Here is a 21,406-nt window from a genome sequence, read left to right on the forward strand (position 1 = left end):
CTTATTTAGTTTTGTCTTGTATGGCTATAAATGTAGAAAGCTAAGATCAAAGAAAAAACAAGTCTCCTGGCTCTCTGAACAAGAAATAAAAGGGTTAAATTATAAATGTTACCTATTACAACTGTTGTTTTTGGTGTTTGATGTTCCTGTGTAGTAAATTTATTTTTTTCCCCACATGTGGTTGGTACTCTTTCGTAAAAAATAACCCGTAAATCCCTATCCTTTTAACAAAACCTATGCAAAATGCTTGGTGACGTACGGCTTAGGCTATGTGCACATGTTCAGGATTTCTTGCAGAAATTTCCTGAGAAAAACCAGAAATTTTCTGCAAGAAATCTGCATGCGTTTTTTGCGCATTTTTACCGTTTTTGTGCGTGGTTTTCTTGCGGATTTTTCCGGACATTTCCCAATGCATCATATAGTGGGGAATCTGCAAAATTAATGAACATGCTGCGTTTTTTTTGCGGAAAAAAACGCATCATGTGCACAAAAATTGCGGAATTCATTCTAAATGATGGGATGCATAATGTATGCTGTTTTTTACCTTTTTATAGCGGAAAAATCAGCAACGTGTGCACACAACCTTACTGTGTGGATTTAAACTGGGCAGCGAAGGGTAAACTCGCATGCTGTGGATTGTAGCACCGATTCTGCAATTTACGTAATGCCTGTAGATAGGATTTTATAAACCCAACCAAATGTAATAAAAAGCATGCACATTGCAGAAATCCTGTGCCACACATGTTTTGCTGTTGATTTTCAGCAAGATCCAAGGCCCATGAAAATGGAGTCAGCCCTGTTATCTATAATATATTTGCTGTTGACGCCCGTCTTGTCTTTTTCTGTAGGGGAAGTGTTTGTCCTTGATGATGGTGGCGAGGTGGACCTAGACCTCGGAAACTATGAGCGTTTCCTGGACATCCGACTTACGAAAGACAACAATTTGACCACTGGAAAGATTTATCAGTTTGTCATTAACAAAGAAAGAAAAGGAGACTATCTGGGGAAAACTGTTCAAGGTGAAGGAATGAAATGAGGTCTATGGGTGACTGCACTGCTGTGGAGATGAGGAATGTCACTGTCTTCTGGTGTGTGCAGCCAGCAGAAATGATCCTCTATAGCTCCATCACTGACACATTCTAATGCCATATTCAATTTAATTTGCGTCCAGACATAAAACCAGTTGTTGAATGTTTTCGGTCCAAGGTGCACCTTCCTCAGAACAATTCAATTTATCTGTATTTAGACCCGGGTATGGTGGCGTACTATGTCGCTTAGTGATCCGGTGGTCAGCACGTTGTGGAGCTCCAGCGCTAGTGGCGTTCTATGTCGCTAAGGGAAGCGTGCTTCACTAAGCGACATAATACGCCACCAGCCCCAGGTCTGTATACTGATAAATTGAACTGTTCTGAGGAAGGTCCACCTTAAACCGAAAACGTTCAACAACTGGTTCTATGTCTGGACGCAAAATAAATTGAATTTTCTTCTCTTCATAAATATTTGAGTGCCGAGTTATTTTGGATATTTGCTATTAAGGGTGGGATACCCTACTTGAGCACCAACATCCTTGCTCCTACAGAGTGCCGTGTTTGCTTATTTCTATTCTGTGTGTCCTATGAGAAGAAACATTGATTGAGTACATCACGTTGTAGATGGATGGTATTTGTGACCTGTTGTGTTTGTTTGCAGTGGTTCCTCACATCACAGATGCTATCCAGGAGTGGGTTAGGCGACAGGCCTCAATTCCTGTAGATGAGGACGGCACAAAACCAGAAGTCTGTGTAATTGAGGTACACAAAGGTTTTTTTTTGTCACTTTCTACCTGATTGGTCTGTGACTCTCCATCTCTTACACAATTTATATTGCTATATATATGTATAAATGTATACGCCCGGGTGTCGAGCATTTATATTGGTATATGGTCCCCATCCTGTCATGTGCTGCTCCCATCCTGCGCCCCCGTTTTAATCAGTGATGGCAACACACTGTTGCGGTATTGAGTCGAAAGTGGCTGCCTTGCTCCACAGATGTATGTTATATATTCTTTAGAAAGTTACTTGGTAGCTTTGCTGACGTATTGTGTAGATATTCTTACACACGCTCCTGATATCTGTAACGAAATCATTAATGTGGGCGGAAATGCCACGACATCATGAGGTCGGGATTGTGATGCAGTAATCGGCGCCTGCGCTGTCCGCGCTTTCCGGCACCATTTTCTTGAATACTGCAGTGTCTTCAAGAAAATGGCGCCGGAAAGCGTGGACTGCGCAGGTGCCGATTCAGGGAGCAGGGGGACATTTATTGGCTGGAATCGGGCTGTGGGGACACGATCCCACCCTCATGACGTTACTTACATACATCTGAAGAGACACTGCTGCACGGACTGCACAGGCGCCGATTACTGCGTCACAATTCCACCCTGTGGCATGAACTGCCACAATGTCATAAGGCAGGGATCATGTCCAGTGTCCCCACGCCCCCTGATTCCGGCTCATAAATGTCCCCCTGCTCCCGGAAAAGCTGCCATTTTCTGGAAGACGCGCTGTAGTATGTATTCAAGAAAATGGCGCCGGAAAGCGCGGACTGCGCAGGTGCCGATTCCGGGAGCAGGGGGACATTCATGCGCCGGAATCAGGGGGCGTAAGTAATTGCTGTGGCATGATCTGCTGCAACGTCATGAAGGCGGGATCGTGTCCCCACGCCCCCTGATTCCGGGAGCAGGGGGACATTTATGGGCCGGAATCAGAGGGCGTGGGGACACACTGGGGGTAGAAACTAAGTGATATGGGCGGGATTGCGACACAGATTTCGGTGCCAGTGCAGTCCGCACTTTCCGGCGCACACTGTGGTTCTAATCTTAACACTAGGAGCGTTGCGCTTGCGCAGTCTATAAAGGCTTCGAACAGAGTGACGCTCCTAATATATATAAATATATATGTACTAGCTATTGAACCCGTTCTACGCCCGGGTGGCAAGCATTTTTATTGGTATATGGTCTCCATCCTGGTATGTGCTGCTCCATCCTGCGTCCCCATTCTGTCATGTGCTGCTCCCATCCTGCGTCTCCATCCTGTCATGTGCTGCTCCCATCCTGCGCCCCCATTCTGACATGTGCTGCTCCCATCCTGCGCCTCCGTTCTGTCATGTGCTGCTCCCATCCATATGCCCCATACGCTGCTCCATAAAGGTTTATGGCCCCCATAAAATGCTCCATAGTATATGCCCCATACACTGCTCCATAAAGGTTGATGGCCCCCATAAGATGCTCCATAGTATATGCCCCCGTACACTGCTCCATAAAGGTTTATGGCCCCCATAAGATGCTCCATAGTATATGCCCCTGTACGCTGTTCCATAAAGGTTTATGACCCCCATAAGATGCTCCATGGTATATGCCCCCATACACTGCTCCATTATGGTTTATGGCCCCCATAAGATGCTCCATAGTGGGGGCGTGACCGGATGTGGAGCTGAGCGGACGTGCGAGGCTCGAGCTCCCTAACCACCAGCTATCATAAGCGGCCCAAAGCACAGTGAGGTGACCGGAGGAGGTCAGATCCGAAGATAAGATAAGCCAGGCGGTGGTGCACTCCAGGAATGAAGCGAGGGAGAAGGAGGGGGCAGGCGCCCAGCAGGGTCCAGGTCTTTGAAGCGATGGGTAGTTGGATCCAAGATGGCGACCGCAGCTCTCATCACGCGGCTGCCGGCAACAGCAGGAGTAATGGCAGTGTGAAGCAAAGGTCAGAGCTGCACAGTGAATCACTCCACCAGCCCCAAACTCCCAGCAAAACTACAAGATCCCTGAGCACACAGAGCTATTCACCAACGCTGCAGTCCCTGCTTTCCCCCCCTGCTAGGAATGCTGAAGGTTCAGAGCCTGAAGATTTACAGCCACTAAACACAGCCCTGACCGTCTCCTCAGACTATCCTATTACAGACTCCAATTCTGCCCCTGTCACTGTAGCTACACTCAGATCCCTGCTGGGAGACCTGAAGCAAGCCATTCACACTGATATCACAACGGCTTTCACTGAGCTACATAAAGAAATAACGCAGATTGGCGACAGAACCTCACACATAGAGGGGAAACTGGAGGAATATACTACGGCGCACAACCAACTAGTAGACGCGCATAACGAAGCGGACGAAGAAATCATGGCCCTAAAACTGAAGCTTGCAGACCTAGAAGACCGATCCAGGCGCAATAACCTACGTTTCAGAGGAATCCCTGAGAGTGTGCCAGCGGATACACTAAAGGAGTTTCTAATGGACTTCTTCACAGTTCTGGTGCCGTCAGCAGAACAGAGGGACCTGCTGATTGACAGGGCACATCGGATCCCCAAACCAAAGTCTGCTCCCAGCTCCGCACCACGAGACGTGATAGCCAGGCTGCACTTCTACCACTTCAAGGAGGCAGTGACCAAGTCAGCGTCAGCAAAGCAAGAACTTCCAGAAAGATTCCGGAACATTCTGGTGTTCACCGACTTGTCTGCGACAACCCTGAACAGGAGGCGAGAATTTTCATCCGCAACCAAGATTCTACGGGACAACAGTATTGTCTACAGGTGGGGATATCCAGTAAAGCTCATCGTGACGAAAAACGGAACTTCACACGTCCTTGCGTCTCCCAGAGAGGCCATGACCCTGCTCCAGGAATGGTCCCTGACATCAGTGGATGAAGATACCAGCTCCCCACTAAAGAAAAGACCCCCAACACTGAACAAAGAATGGACCTGATTCTCACGCAAGTACTCTGTTACCATATGTATCCCCTGTGTGCCTATGCCGGGACACCACACTGTTATTTTTTTTGCCTGGCTGGCAGGTTGAAGGGGCATGAGAATATTGCTTTCGTTTTTTCTATTCTCTCCCCCCTTTAATACTGGATAGGAACGACTATCCAGTTGGTTCACATAGAACCGGACTCTGAGTTGTACAAGTTGTACTTGTTCTGGTTGTTGTTAATTACTTTAACCCCTTTGTTTTCCTTATTATTATCCTGTATCTGGTGACTGATTGAATTTTTTTTCTTTTTTGTAACTGATGGTATTTCAAATATCTAGCATTAATGCGAAAGGCCTAAACAGCCCTTTCAAGAGATCGTTATTATGGAAAGAAGCCCAGGCACTCAAAGCGGACATACTATGTGTCCAAGAAACTCATTTAAATCGTGACGATACACATAGACTACAACATAAAAATTACCCCCATATCTATGTGTCATATGCGGCGAAAAAGAAGAGAGGGGTAGCGATTGCAATAAAAGACACTGTAGCGTTCCAGCTTGTTGATAGCGTTCTGGATGATGAAGGCAGATACGTAATATTGATATGTAGTATCAATAATAAGTTGTATACAATTGCATCTATATATGCACCCAATACAGGTCAAATCACTTTTATTAAAGACCTCATAACTAAATTATCCAAAATAAAACAAGGATCCCTGCTAATCTGTGGAGATTTTAACATCGTCCCGATCCCCAATATAGACAAATCTTGGTGCTCAAAGAAAAAGTCCCAATCCCATGCGTTGTCCCAGTGTCTTATATCAGAAGAACTGTATGACACGTGGAGGGTCCTTCATGCTTCTGAAAGGGATTATACATATTACTCCCACCCACACAAAGTATATTCAAGAATAGATCTAATAGTAGTGGATAAATGGCTCCTTCAAAATATACAATCAGCAAAAATTGGGAACATAACCTGGTCGGACCACGCTCCTGTAACATGCCAAATTAAAGAGACTTACAATAATTTAACTTATTCCCCGTGGAGAATTAATAACTTTTTAATAGCCTCAGATAATATTAAATCCCAACTTAACGACCTTCTCCAGGAATTTTTTGATATCAATAGTACCCTTGACATATCCCCGACCACAGTGTGGTGCGCCCACAAGGCCTATATAAGAGGGCGGCTAATACAGATAGCAGGGCAACACAAAAAATTGAGAATGCGACAAATAGAAGAGCTCAATAAAAATATAGCAACATTGGAAAACATCCATAAACATAGCCCATCACCCACGGTATATAGAAAACTACAAAAGGCAAGATACGAACTATATCAGCTATTCCAATATAAATATGAGCATAATTTGAGGCGGAATAAAGCAAAATATTATTGGCAGGGGAATAAGGCGAGTAAAATACTTGCCAATAAGATTAAAGCGAGATTAACAAGGCAAAAAATAGCTCACATACAAGATGATCAAAAGAACAAAATATACAACCCTAAAGAAATTGCGAATACTTTCGCAAGATATTACTCCTCACTCTATAATCTCAAGACCGACAACCTTATCCCACAACCCAACGCTGAGCTAATTAATAATTTCCTGAATAGCATATCCCTACCCCAAATCCCAGAGGATAAATTGATTGCAATAAATCAACCTATAAGCCAAAAAGAAATCCAACAAACCATTCAGGCAACAAAAAATAATAAATCCCCAGGACCGGATGGTATAACTAATGAATACTTGAAGTTATTCAACCAAATATTGTCCCCACATCTATTATTAGTCTTCCAAAATATATTTGAAACAGGCAAAATACGAGAAGAAATGTTACAAGCGACTATAGTCCCCCTCCCCAAGCCAGGAAAAACGCCCGATCATCCAAGTAATTTCAGGCCAATATCCCTTCTAAATACTGACCTCAAGCTGTACTCAAAAATCCTAGCAAATAGACTCTTCGATGTGATCCCTTCCCTGGTGCACAGAGACCAGGTTGGATTTATCAAATCTAGACAGACATTGGACGGCACCAGACGAATGATTGACCTCATCCATGTGGCGGGGAGGGACCGGACGCCTTCTTTGCTCCTATCCCTGGACGCGGAGAAGGCGTTCGATCGGGTGCATTGGGGATACCTGTTTGAGGTTCTGGCCAGATTCGGATTTACGGGTAATATTGCTAAAGCAATCACTCTGATATATTCTCACCCATCAGCGTCGGTTTCTGTCTCTGGAATGATGTCGGACAGGTTTACTATTACTAACGGGACGAGACCGGGGTGTCCGCTATCACCCCTTATATTCGCTTTGGTGATTGAGCCTCTAGCGCTGAAAATTAGATCACACTCGATGATATCAGGAATTCAGGTGAATAAAACGGAACACAAAATAGGTTTATTTGCTGACGACATCGTTCTAGCGTTAACAAACCCGACAGAATCATTACCGGCAGCAATGCAAGTAATCGACTCATATACTAAAATATCATATTATAAGCTGAACGTGTCTAAATGCCAGGTATTAAACCTAACCCCTCTCACAAAACACCCCAAAAGCTTTGAGAATAAATACCCTTTTAAGTGGGAAAATGACCATATTGAGTATTTAGGTATTCGGCTGACTCTCTCGGCAGATAAAATGCTATCATTGAATTATGAGTCTCTGAGGAAGAAAATCCAAACTGACATGTTACGCATGAAGAAACATGAACTGTCATGGCTGGGCAGGATTGCATCGGTAAAAATGTTCATTCTCCCACAAATACTGTATTTATTCCGCAATCTCCCCATCATATTCCCAATGAAAATATTAAAAGAGATTCAAGCAATGATTTTAAAATACATTTGGCAAGAGAGAAAACCCAGAGTCCAAGCGGACACGCTTTACATCCCTATGAGTAAGGGTGGCCTAGGGTGCCCCTCAGTGGTCCGGTACTACAGGGCTGCATTATTCGAACAGTTACGATTCATGTGGAATAATGATGATGATCGGCACTGGATAGCAATTGAAAAACATTTGATGAGAACCTCCAATGTCTCAGCTTTTTACCATGCACATCAAACTAAAGTCCCTAATAGAAACCTAAAAATGTCCCCAACAATAGACGCGGCTCTGGAGCTATGGAGTGTGTTGACTAATAAATTAGGCCTTATACAAACCGCATTCCTCAAAGCTCCTATAGAGACACTGGAGCATTGTATCCCGGACCTCAAACTTAAAAATTGGAATTTACCCAAAACCACCTCAATTGGGAACTTGTATGAGGGGGAGGAATTAATTACTTTTACATCATTACGAGATAAATACAATGTTCCTCAAAGGGATTTTTACAAATATTTGCAGATCCGGCATTTCCTAACTGAAAGGAAAAAACAGATGCCTGCACCGCCATCTAAACTCTACTCTATGCTGATGAACCCGACATCACAGATTAGGGCGCTGTCCACAAGCTACGACTGTATGTTGGAGAATACCCTGCCCTCTCTAACTACATACCTGCAAAAGTGGGAAAAAGACCTAAACTGCACATTCACACCCGATCAGTGGAGGGCATCCTTCTTAGTTATTGGAAGCCAATCTAAATGTACTAACCACATAGAAAACGCCAGGAAATTGTTATATCGGTGGTATTTCACTCCCTGTAGATTGTCTAGGATGTTCCGCAGTTCCCCAGACACGTGCTGGAGGTGTGGAGACCCCTGTGCAGACATGCTACATATATGGTGGAGTTGTGACAGAATTAGACGTCTGTGGGAAGCCATAGATCATCTGATGTTCCAGATTTGTGGTATACCGGTGAATCTTAATGCACAGCAGGCGTTACTCGCTATTGATTTGGACTCGTTTCCCTATGAGTTCCGTACAGTGATTGTACATATTATTGTAGCAACAAGAATCAAAATTGCTAGTTACTGGAAAAACTCCAAGTGCCCCTCACTGCCCGAGGTCGTATCACTGATCAACGAAAATTGCCTATCAGAAAAAATAATCACTACATCTAATAATAATATAGCTCAATTTCAGAAAAAATGGAACAATTGGTTATCTTTCCGTTTAAATACCGTTCTTAACCCCTTTACCCCCAAGGGTGGTTTGCACGTTAATGACCGGGCCAATTTTTACAATTCTGACCACTGTCCCTTTATGAGGTTATAACTCTGGAACGCTTCAATGGATCCTGGTGATTCTGACATTGTTTTCTCGTGACATATTGTACTTCATGACAATGGTAAAAATTATTTGATAGTACCTGCGTTTATTTGTGAAAAAAACGGAAATTTGGCGAAAATTATGAAAATTTCGCAATTTTCCAACTTTGAATTTTTATGCAATTAAATCACAGAGATATGTCACACAAAATACTTAATAAATAACATTTCCCACATGTCTACTTTACATCAGCACAATTTTGGAAACAAAATTTTTTTTTGTTAGGGAGTTATAAGGGTTAAAAGTTGACCAGCAATTTCTCATTTCTACAACACCATTTTATTTTAGGGACCACATCTCATTTGAAGTCATTTTGAGGGGTCTATATGATAGAAAATACCCAAGTGTGACACCATTCTAAAAACTACACCCCTCAAGGTGCTCAAAACCATATTCAAGAAGTTTATTAACCCTTCTGGTGCTTTACAGGAATTTTTTGAATGTTTAAATAAAAATGAACATTTAACTTTTTTTCACAAAAAATTTAATTCAGCTCCAATTTGTTTTATTTTACCAAGGGTAACAGGAGAAAATGGACCCCAAACATTGTTGTACAATTTGTCCTGAGTATGCCAATACCCCACATGTGGGGGTAAACCACTGTTTGGGCACATGGGAGGGCTCAGAAGGGAAGGAGTGCCATTTGAATGCAGACTTAGATGGAATGGTCTGCAGGTGTCACATTGCGTTTGCAGAGCCCCTAATGTACCTAAACAGTAGAAACCCCCCACAAGTGACACCATTTTGGAAAGTAGACCCCCTTAGGAACTTATCTAGATGTGTGCTGAGCGCTTTGACCCACCAAGGGCTTCACAGAAGTTTATAATGGAGAGCCGTAAAAATAAAACAAAAATTGTTTCCCACAAAAATTATTTTTTAGCCCCCAGTTTTGTATTTTCCCGAGGGAAACAGGAGAAATTCGACCCCACAATTTGTTGTCCAATTTGTCCTGAGTGCGCTGATACCCCATATGTGGGGGGAACCACTGTTTGGGCGCATGGGAGGGCTCGGAAGGGAAGGAGCTCCATTTGGAATGAGGACTTAGATGGAATGGTCTGCAGGTGTCACATTGCATTTGCAGAGCCCCTAATGTACCTAAACAGTAGAAACCTCCCACAAGTGACACCATTTTGGAAACTAGACCCCCTAAGGAACTCATCTAGATGTGTTGTGATAGCTTTGAACCCCCAAGTGTTTCACTACAGTTTGTAACGCAGAGCCGTGAAAATTAAAAAAAAAAAATCTTTCCCCCCAAAATTATTTTTTAGCCCCCAGTTTTGTATTTTCCCGAGGGTAAGAGGAGAAATTCGACCCCAAAAGTTGTTGTCCAATTTGTCCTGAGTACGCTGATACCCCGTATGTTGGGGGAAACCACCGTTTGAGCGCATGGCAGAGCTCGGAAGGGAAGGAGCGCCATTTGGAATGCAGACTTAGATGGAATGGTCTGCAGACGTCACATTGCGTTTGCAGAACCCCTAATGTACCTAAACAGTAGAAACCCCCCACAAGTGACCCCATATTGGAAACTAGACCCCCCAGGGAACTAATCTAGATGTGTTGTGAGAACTTTGAACCCCCAAGTGTTTCACTACAGTTTATAACGCAGAGCCGTGAAAATAAAAAATCTTTTTTTTTCCCACAAAAAATATGTTTTAGCCCCGAGTTTTGTATTTTCCCAAGGGTAACAGGAGAAATTGGACCCCAAAAGTTGTTGTCCTATTTGTCCTGAGTACGCTGATACCCCATATGTTGGGGTAAACCCCTGTTTGGGCACACGGGAGAGCTCGGAAGGGAAGAAGCACTGTTTTACTTTTTCAACGCAGAATTGGCTGGAATTGAGATCGGACGCCATGTCGCGTTTGGAGAGCCCCTGATGTGCCTAAACAGTGGAAACCCCCCAATTATAACTGAAACCCTAATCCAAACACATCCCTAACCCTAATCCCAACAGTAACCCTAACCACACCTCTAACCCTGACACACCCCTAACCCTAATCCCAACCCTATTCCCAACCGTAAATGTAATCTAAACCCTAACTGTAACTTTAGCCCCAACCCAAACTGTAGCCCTAGCCCTAACCCTAACCCTAACCCTAGCCCTAACCCTAGCCCTAGCCCTAACCCTAGCCCTAACCCTAGCCCTAGCCCTAATGGGAAAATGGAAATAAATACATTTTTTAAATTTTTCCCTAACTAAGGGGGTGATGAAGGGGGGTTTGATTTACTTTTATAGCGGGTTTTTTAGCGGATTTTTATGATTGGCAGCCGTCACACACTGAAAGACGCTTTTTATTGCAAAAAATATTTTTTGTGTTACCACATTTTGAGAGCTATAATTTTTCTATATTTTGGTCCACAGAGTCATGTGAGGTCTTGTTTTTTGCGGGACGAGTTGATGTTTTTATTGGTAACATTTTCGGGCACGTGACATTTTTTGATCGCTTTTTATTCCGATTTTTGTGAGGCAGAATGACAAAAAACCAGCTATTCATGAATTTCTTTTGGGGGAGGCGTTTATACCGTTCCGCGTTTGGTAAAATTGATGAAGCAGTTTTATTCTTCGGGTCAGTACGATTACAGCGATACCTCATTTATATCATTTTTTTGTGTTTTGGCGCTTTTATACGATAAAAACTATTTTATAGAAAAAATAATTATTTTTGCATCACTTTATTCTCAGGACTATAACTTTTTTATTTTTTTGCTGATGATGCTGTATGGCGGCTCGTTTTTTGCGGGACAAGATGACGTTTTCAGCGGTACCATGGTTAGTTATATCTGTCTTTTTGATCGCGTGTTATTCCACTTTTTGTTCGGCGGTATGATAATAAAGCGTTGTTTTTTTGCCTCGTTTTTTTTTTTTTTTTTTCTTACGGTGTTTACTGAAGGGGTTAACTAGTGGGCCAGTTTTATAGGTCGGGCCGTTACGGACGCGGCGATACTAAATATGTGTACTTTTATTGTTTTTTTTTTTTTTATTTAGATAAAGAAATGTATTTATGGGAATAATATTTTTATTTTTTTTTCATTATTTTGGAATATTTTTTTTAATTTTTTTTACACATTTGAAATTTTTTTTATTTACTTTTTTACTTTGTCCCAGGGGGGGACATCACAGATCAGTGATCTGACAGTTTGCACAGCACTCTGTCAGATCACTGATCTGACATGCAGCGCTGCATGCTTCACAGTGCCTGCTCTGAGCAGGCTCTGTGAAGCCACCTCCCTCCCTGCAGGACCCGGATCCGCGGCCATCTTGGATCCGGGGCTGGAGGGAGCAGGGAGGGAGGTGAGACCCTCGCAGCAACGCGATCACATCGTGTTGCTGCGGGGGGCTCAGGGAAGCCCGCAGGGAGCCCCCTCCCTGCGCGGTGCTTCCCTGTACCGCCGGCACATCGCGATCATCTTTGATCGCGGTGTGCCGGGGGTTAATGTGCCGGGGGCGGTCCGTGACCGCTCCTGGCACATAGTGCCGGATGTCAGCTGCGATAAACAGCTGACACCCGGCCGCGATCGGCGGCGCTCCCCCCGTGAGCGCTGCCGATCGCATATGACGTACTATTGCGTCCTTGGGAAGTAAAGCCCACCCCACATGGACGCAATAGTACGTCTAATGGCAGAAAGGGGTTAAATAACTTTGCAGATTTGCATATAGAGAATGTGATTGGATAGTTATTGTAATGTCACCGTTTCCCCCATCCTCTTCCCTTCCCTAATCCCCATAACGTTGTGTTAATTAAGAATTTAATGTCAATAAGATGTAATGCTTGACACAATTTGTAAATAAATAAAAATTTATGTTTAAAAAAAAAAAAAAAAAAAAAATGCTCCATAGTGTATGCCCCGTACGCTGTTCCATAAAGGTTTATGGCCCCCATAAGATGCTCCATACTATATGCCCCCGTACACTGCTCCATTATGGTTTATGGCCCCATAAGATGCTCCATTATGGTTTATGGCCCCATAAGATGCTCCATTGTGGTTTATGGCCCCATAAGATGCTCCATTGTATATGCCCCCGTACACTGCCCCATTATGGTTTATGGCCCCATAAGATGCTCCATTTTGTATGACCTGTACACTGCTCCTTTATGGTTTATGGCCCCATAAGATGCTCCATTGTATATGCCCCGTATGCTGCTGCAATATATATATATATATATATATATATATATATATATATATATATATATATATATATATATATATATATATATATATATATATATATATATATATATATATATTCGCCTATGGTCGCTGGGCGCCGAGTGCTGGGGGGCTGAGCGGGCGGGGACACCGGTGCGCTGTGGGGGTCAGGTGCCGGTATCGCCGCCAGCTCAGGCCCCCCAGCACTAACTATATTCACCTGGCCCCGTTCCACCGCTGCGCGCCGCCATCTTCCCGGTCCTCTGGCTGTGACTGGTCAGCCAGAGGGCGGCGCCGGCGCGCATTAAGCGGTGGTTACCGACCGGGAAGATGGCGGCGCGCAGCGGTGGAACGGGGCCAGGTGAATATAGCTCATACTTACCCTCCTGGCAGTCCCTGCTTCTCTGTTGGAGATCGCGGTGTGCGTTCAGTGTTTACACATACCGCGATCTCCTGGGAGCGTCACTCTGTGAGGCCCAGACTGCGCTTGCGAAGTCTATAAAGGCTTTGGACAGAGTGACGCTCCCAGCGTTATATTATAGATGTTCTCCCCGTGTTTGCGTGGGTTTCCCAAAGACCTACTGATAGGGAATTGAACTTGTAAGTCCTGATGTGGGAGACTGTAATGATGGGGTATGTAAAGTGCTGTGGAATTGATGATGATAATAATAATAATCTTTATTATGTAAGTGAGTAAAATAAATGCGCTGGAGTGATTACTAATCGAAGGGAGACCGACATCTCTGGTGTCTTATCTCTTGGGTTCAGATAGTGTTTTTTCCCAAGTTCAGTGGCCCCTGTCAAAGCTTATGTCTGAATTCCCCCTACCTTCAGGGATTCAGGTGTTTGTGCCGACTGCGCAGTTGACTATAATAATTTTAGTTGTCCTATCTGAGTGCGACATGGTGTAGGAACAGGGACCCAAGTTATGTTACTAGGCGACTTGCTACCGTTTTGATACAATCCCCGTAATCGCCCCGCCAGCCTTTCCTACTCCTCCGTTCTGTCCCCGCTGCACTCCTCTCCCTTCCGCCCCCCACGTCCTGTCCAGCGCCAGACAGGATAGGGGGGGGGGGGGGTGCGGAGGGAGGAGGAGTGCAGCAGGGACAGATACATCCTATAACAGTGATCAAAATAAAAAAAAAAGTAACTAGAACCCCCCCCCCCCCTTATCACCCCCATAGGTAGGGAACATTATAAAATAAAGAAATTATATATTTTTTTTTTTTATTTTTCCAGTAAGGTTAGGGTTAGAGCTATGGTTGGGGTTAGAGCTATGGTTAGGCTTCTTTAACACTTGCGTCGGTACGGCTCCGTCGCTAAGCATCGGCGCGATGTACCGACGCACGTTGTAAAATTTGTGCACGACGTGCAGCGGATGCAGTTTTTCAACGCATCCGCTGCCCATTCTGAAGTCCGGGGCGGAGGTCCGGCCACGCATGCGCGGTAGAAAATGGCGGACGCGACGTACGAAAAAAATGTTCCCTTGAACGTTTTTTTTTTTTTCTTGACGGTCCGCCAAAACACGACGGATCCAGTGCACAACGGACGTGACGTGTGGCCACACGTCGCGATCCGTCGTCCATACAAGTCTATGGGAAAAAAACACATCCTGCAGGCACATTTGCAGGATCCGTTTTTTCCCCAAAACGACGGATTGCGATGTACGTCACACGATGCAAGTGTGAAAGAAGCCTTAGGGTTAGAATTAGGGTTGGAATTAGGGTATGTGCACACGGTGCGGATTTGGCTGCGGATTCGCAGCAGTTTTCCGTGCGGTGTACAGAACCATGTACAGGTCCTTCTCAAAAAATTAGCATATAGTGTTAAATTTCATTATTTACCATAATGTAATGATTACAATTAAACTTTCATATATTATAGATTCATTATCCACCAACTGAAATTTGTCAGGTCTTTTATTGTTTTAATACTGATGATTTTGGCATACAACTCCTGATAACCCAAAAAACCTGTCTCAATAAATTAGCATATTTCACCCATCCAATCAAATAAAAGTGTTTTTTAATAACAAACAAAAAAACCAACAAATAATAATGTTCAGTTATGCACTCAATACTTGGTCGGGAATCCTTTGGCAGAAATGACTGCTTCAATGCGGCGTGGCATGGAGGCAATCAGCCTGTGACACTGCTGAGATGTTATGGAGGCCCAGGATGCTTCAATAGCGGCCTTAAGCTCATCCAGAGTGTTGGGTCTTGCGTCTCTCAACTTTCTCTTCACAATATCCCACAGATTCTCTATGGGGTTCAGGTCAGGAGAGTTGGCAGGCCAATTGAGCACAGTAATACCATGGTCAGTAAACCATTTACCAGTGGTTTTGGCACTGTGAGCAGGTGCCAGGTCGTGCTGAAAAATGAAATCTTCATCTCCATAAAGCATTTCAGCCGATGGAAGCATGAAGTGCTCCAAAATCTCCTGATAGCTAGCTGCATTGACCCTGCCCTTGATGAAACACAGTGGACCAACACCAGCAGCTGACATGGCACCCCACACCATCACTGACTGTGGGTACTTGACACTGGACTTCAGGCATTTTGGCATTTCCTTCTCCCCAGTCTTCCTCCAGACTCTGGCACCTTGATTTCCGAATGACATGCAAAATTTGCTTTCATCAGAAAAAAGTACTTGGGACCACTTAGCAACAGTCCAGTGCTGCTTCTCTGTAGCCCATTTCGGCACCTGTAGCCCATTTCCTGCACACGCCTGTGCACGGTGGCTCTGGATGTTTCCACACCAGACTCAGTCCACTGCTTCCTCAGGTTCCCCAAGGTCTGGAATCGGTCCTTCTCCACAATCTTCCTCAGGGTCCGGTCTCCTCTTCTCGTTGTACAGCGTTTTCTGCCACATTGTTTCCTTCCAACAGACTTACCATTGAGGTGCCTTGATACAGCACTCTGGGAACAGCCTATTTGTTGAGAAATTTCTTTCTGGGTCTTACCCTCTTGCTTGAGGGTGTCAATGATGGCCTTCTTGACATCTGTCAGGTCGCTAGTCTTACCCATGATGGGGGTTTTGAGTAATGAACCAGGCAGGGAGTTTATAAAAGCCTCAGGTATCTTTTGCATGTGTTTAGAGTTAATTAGTTGATTCAGAAGATTAGGGTAATAGGTCGTTTAGAGAACCTTTTCTTGATATGCTAATTTATTGAGACAGGTTTTTTGGGTTATCAGGAGTTGTATGCCAAAATCATCAGTATTTAAACAATAAAAGACCTGACAAATTTCAGTTGGTGGATAATGAATCTATAATATATGAAAGTTTAATTGTAATCATTACATTATGGTAAATAATGAAATTTAACACTATATGCTAATTTTTTGAGAAGGACCTGTAAACCTATGGAAAAACAAATCTGCTGTGCTCATGGTGCGGAAAAGCTGAGTTGTATTTTCTGCAGCATGTCAATTCTTTGTGCGGATTCCGCAGCGCTTTACACCTGCTCCTCAATAGGAATCCGCAGGTGTAAAACCGCAGGTGAAATCCATACAAAAAAACGCAGGAAATCCGCGGTAAATCCGCAGGTAAAACGCAGTGCATTTTTTACCTGTGGATTTTTCAAAAACTGTGCGGAAAAATCTGCACACGAATCCGCAATGTGGGCATATATTCTTAGGGTTAGGGTTGGAATTAGTTATGGTTGGGATTAGGGTTGGGGTTGGAATTGGGGATAAGATTAGGGTTAGCGGTGTGTTGGGGTTAGGGTTATGGTTGGGATTAGGGTTAGGAGTGTGTTGGGGTTAGTGTTGGAGTTAGAATTGAAGGGTTTCCACTGTTTGGGCACATCAGGGGGTCCCAAACGCGACATGGCGCCACCATTGATTCCAGCCAATCTTGCGTTCAAAAAGTCAAATAGTGCTCCCTCCCTTCCGAGCCCCGATGTTCTTCTGTTTAGGCACATCAGGGGCTCTGCAAACGCAACGTGACACCTGCAGACCATTCCATCAAAGTCTGCATTTCAGAACGTCACTACTTCCCTTCTGAGCCCCGACGTGTGCCCAAACAGTGGTTTACCCCCACGTATGGGGTATCGGTATACTCAGGACAAACTGGACAACAACTTTTGGGGTCCAATTTCTCCTGTTACCCTTGTGAAAATAAAAAATTGCGGGCTAAAAAATTTGAGGAAAAATTATTTTTTTTATTTTCACGGCTCTGCGTTATAAACTTCTGTGAAGCACTTGGGGGTTCAAAGTGTTCACCACACATCTAGTTTAGTTCATTGTGAGGTCTAGTTTCCAAAATGGGGGTCACTTGTGGGGGAGCTCCAATGTTTAGGCACACAGGGGCTCTCCAAACGCGACATGGTGTCCGCTAACGATTGGAGCTAATTATTCATTCAAAAAGTCAAATGGCGCTCCTTCCTTTCCGAGCACTGCCATGCACCCAAACAGTGGTTTACCCACACATGAGGTATCGGTGTACTCGGGAGAAAATGCCTAACAAATTTTACGATCCATTTTATCCTGTAGCCCATGTGAAAATGATAAAATTGAGGCTAAAATAATTTTTTTGTGGAAGAAAAAAAAAAAAAAAAAAAAAATAAGACAAAAGCACTTTTTCATTTCTGCAGATTAATTTGTGAAGCACCGGGGGTTCAAAGTGCTCACTATGCAGCTAGATAAGTTCCTTAGTGGGTCTAGTTTCCAAAATGGGGTCACTTGTGGGAGAGCTCCAATGTTTAGGCACACAGGGGCTCTCCAAACATGACATGGTATCCGATAAAGATTAAAGCCAATTTTTCTTTCAAAAAGTCAAATGGCGCTCCTTCCCTTCCGAGCCCTGTTGTGTTATAGGGTATCGGCGTACTCAGGATAAATTGGACAGCTTTCGGGCTCCAGTTTCTCCTTTTACCATTGGTAAAATAAAAAAATTGCTGCTAAAAGATCATTTTTGAATGTTCATTTTTTCCTTCCATGTTGCTTCTGCTGCTGTGAAACACCTAAAAGGTTAATAAACTTCTTGAATGTGGTTTTGAGCACCTTGAGGGGTGCAGTTTTTAGAATGGTGTCACTTTTGGGTATTTTCAGCCATATAGACCCCTCAAACTGACTTCAAATGTGAGGTGGTCCCTAAAAAAAAAAAAAAAAAATGGTTTTGTAAATTTTGTTGTAAAATTAAGAAATCTCTGGTCAAATATTAACCTCAATAACTTCTAGCAAAAAAAAAAGGATTTGTGGTTGCTTACCGTAAAATCTGTTTCTCGGAGCCTTCATTGGGGGACACAGGAAACCATGAGGTGTATGCTGCTGCCACTAGGAGGCTGACACTACGTAAATAAAAAAGCTAGCTCCTCCTCTGCAGCATACACCCCACCGACACCGACCCATTGCGACGGATTGCCACACGTCGCACGACGGATGCGACGTGTGGCAATCCGTCGCAATGCGTCATCAATACAAGTCTATGGGGAAAAAATGCATCCTGCAAGCACTTTTGCAGGATGTGTTTTTTTCTGCAAAACGACGCATTGTGACGGATTGCAGTTAACGCTAGTGTGAAAGTAGCCTAAGAGGCTGGATGCATAATAGATAATTGATGTCCAGCTTAAAGTAACATTCAACAATACAGGCAGTGTTGTATAGTGAGCGAATGATATATTCAGGTGTTCTTTTCGTTGTGGCCATGTTGTTAATTTCCGTTCTTTTACATGGGAGATTTTTATTTTATTATTGTTTCATTTTGTAAATTATTAATAAACATTACTATATTAATATTGTTAAAAACATTGTGCTTTCAGTCTTTTTTGCATTTTTTGGCGAGTGAAAGATTGAATTGTTGGATTTGAATATAGTTATTTTGACACAATGATATATTTGGGATCTTATTAGGATTAAAAAAAAATGTGGGTAATGTTGTTTAACTATTTTGTGTCACATAACTCTCTCGTTTAACAGAATAAAAATGCAAAATTTGAGAATTGCGAAATTTTCAAAATTTTCGCCATATTTGGGGTTTTTTTCACAAGTAAACGCAAAAATTATCGACCTAAATGTACTACTAACATGAAGCCCAATATGTCACGAAAAAAACAATCTCCAAATCGCTAGGATCCGTTGACGCATTTTTGAGTTACCTCATAAAGGTACAGGATAGATATATATCTTGGTACCGTGTTAGCCAGTAGATAGAAAAATATTTAGATTTGAGAGTCCTCAGTGGTTGATACCTTTTAATGGCTAACTGAAAAGATGGTAACAAATTGCAAGCTTTTGAGACTACACAGGTCTCTTCATCAGGCATAGACTAAAAGAAATTCTGATTCTTCAGAATTTGTTTTAGTCTTTGCCTGATGAACAGACCTGTGTAGTCTCGAAAGCTTGCAATTTGTTACCATCTTTTCAGTTAGCCATTAAAAGGTATCAACCACTGAGGACTCTCAATTCTAAAAATGTATCTACCTCATAAAGGGACACTGGTCAGAATTGCAAAAAATGGCCAGGTCATTAAGGTCAAAATAGGCTGGGTCATGAAGGGGTTAAATCAGGCTTTGATTGCATTTGCAGCTATTTGCTAAAAGATTTACAGATGTGATAATTTGCCCCTCATACTTGTGTTTTTTATCTTCTAGCTAGGAGGAACCGTGGGTGACATTGAAAGTATGCCCTTCGTAGAAGCTTTTCGTCAGTTCCAATTCAAAGCTCAAAGAGAGAACTTTTGTAATATACATGTTAGTCTTGTACCTCAGGTAAGACCCAAGCCGCAATTGTCTGCACTGATGGGCAGGCAGGACTTTGTTTTTGAGACCCATATGAAATGACTTGCTTTTATTACTTGTGTATTTGTATTCTTTGATGTAACTCCTTTATTGACCAGGATGTTTTGGTTCTAAATGACAAACCCCTCTGGGTTTGTTGCATAAATGATGGTTTCATGGTCTGGCTTGTTTGTGCCATTTCTTAGTGTTAACCCCTTAACGCCTGCTGATATGCCGTTTTACAGCGGCAGTTAAGGCTACTTATTCCTCAGTGCTGCTTTTTAACGAAGCTTAGAAATAAGTAGATGGCTCCCCCACCCCCAGCGTCGGAAAATCTCTGGGGTGTCCGCTACCAGAGAACATGATTCAGGTCACTTTTTACTGTCTCCAGTGTTGCAATCACCGTTATTCACCAAATAACGGCAGCCACAAAAAGTCAGATTTCCTTTTATTTCTCTCTCCTCTGATATGATCTAGCATACCAAAGGAGAAGGAAATGGAGGTCCCCCAAGCCCTCCCCCCCCTGGTCCCTACAGCTCTGTTTCTTGGCGTCTTCTTGGAAGAAATGGCGGGCACATGCGCAATGCCCCCTTTGAGATCTGTTGGCTGGCACCCGACATCAATAGATGATTTTTCCTATTGGTTCATTTTATCACAGTGATCAAAATTTTCAGTTGGGGCTAGAGTTGGGGTTGGGGCTAGAGTTGGGGTTGGCGCTAGGGTTGTGATTGGGGCTAGGGTTGTAATTGGGGCTAGGGTTAGGATTGGAGCTGGGGGTTGAGGTTGGAGGTAGGGCTGGGATTGGGGATAGGGCGGGGGGCTGAGGGGGTTTCCACTGTTCAGGTGCATCCGGAGGTCTCCAAACGCGACATGGTGCCCTCCATTGATTCCATCCAATTTTGCATTCAAAAAGGTCAAATAGTGCTCCCTCCTTTCTGAGCCCTGCCATGTGCCCAAACTGGCTTTCTCACATACGGGGTATCTGTATACTCAGGAGAAATTGCACAATATATTTTGTGGTCCATTTTCTCTTGTTGGGCTACGTTCACATTTGCGTTGTTGGGCGCAGCGTCGGCGACGCAACCCACAACGCATATACACAACGCAGCGTTTTGTGACGCATGCGTTGTCATAAGATAATAAAGATCAGGAAATTTGTCGCAGGGAAAATGCTACAAGTAGCGTCGTCTGCGCCCTGTCTTGTGCGTCAAAATGACGCATGCGTCGTAAAACGCATTACAACGCTTACGGCGCATGTCCATGCGCCCCCATGTTAAAGATAGGGGCGCATGACGCATGCGTCGACGACGCTGAGCCCAACAACGCAAATGTGAACGTAGCCTAACACTTGTAAAAATAAAGTGTTTGGGCCTAAATTTAATTTTTTTGTTAAAAAAAAAAAAAAAAAAAAAAAAAATATATATATATATATATATATATATATATATATATATATATATATATATATATATATATATATATATATATATATATATATATATATATATATATATATATATATATATATATATATATATATATATATATTTTATTATTATTTTTTTCTTCCACATTGCTTTAGTTCTT

The 21,406-nt window shown here is 43.2% G+C and overlaps 1 protein-coding gene across 2 annotated transcripts in view; it reads left to right on the forward strand.

Moving 5' to 3' along the window:
- Positions 1 to 21,406, forward strand: part of CTPS1 (CTP synthase 1) — a 183,294-nt gene that overhangs the window by 28,083 nt on the left and 133,805 nt on the right. For both annotated transcript variants that reach the window (XM_069758427.1, XM_069758428.1), the window contains exons 3-5: positions 849 to 1,019; positions 1,690 to 1,790; positions 19,694 to 19,810. In XM_069758427.1, the coding sequence (XP_069614528.1) occupies positions 849 to 1,019; positions 1,690 to 1,790; positions 19,694 to 19,810 (389 nt within the window). The remainder of the gene's footprint in view (positions 1 to 848; positions 1,020 to 1,689; positions 1,791 to 19,693; positions 19,811 to 21,406) is intronic.

Source organism: Ranitomeya imitator, chromosome 3 (assembly GCF_032444005.1).
Source record: "Ranitomeya imitator isolate aRanImi1 chromosome 3, aRanImi1.pri, whole genome shotgun sequence".
Classification (NCBI taxonomy): Eukaryota; Metazoa; Chordata; class Amphibia; order Anura; family Dendrobatidae; genus Ranitomeya; species Ranitomeya imitator.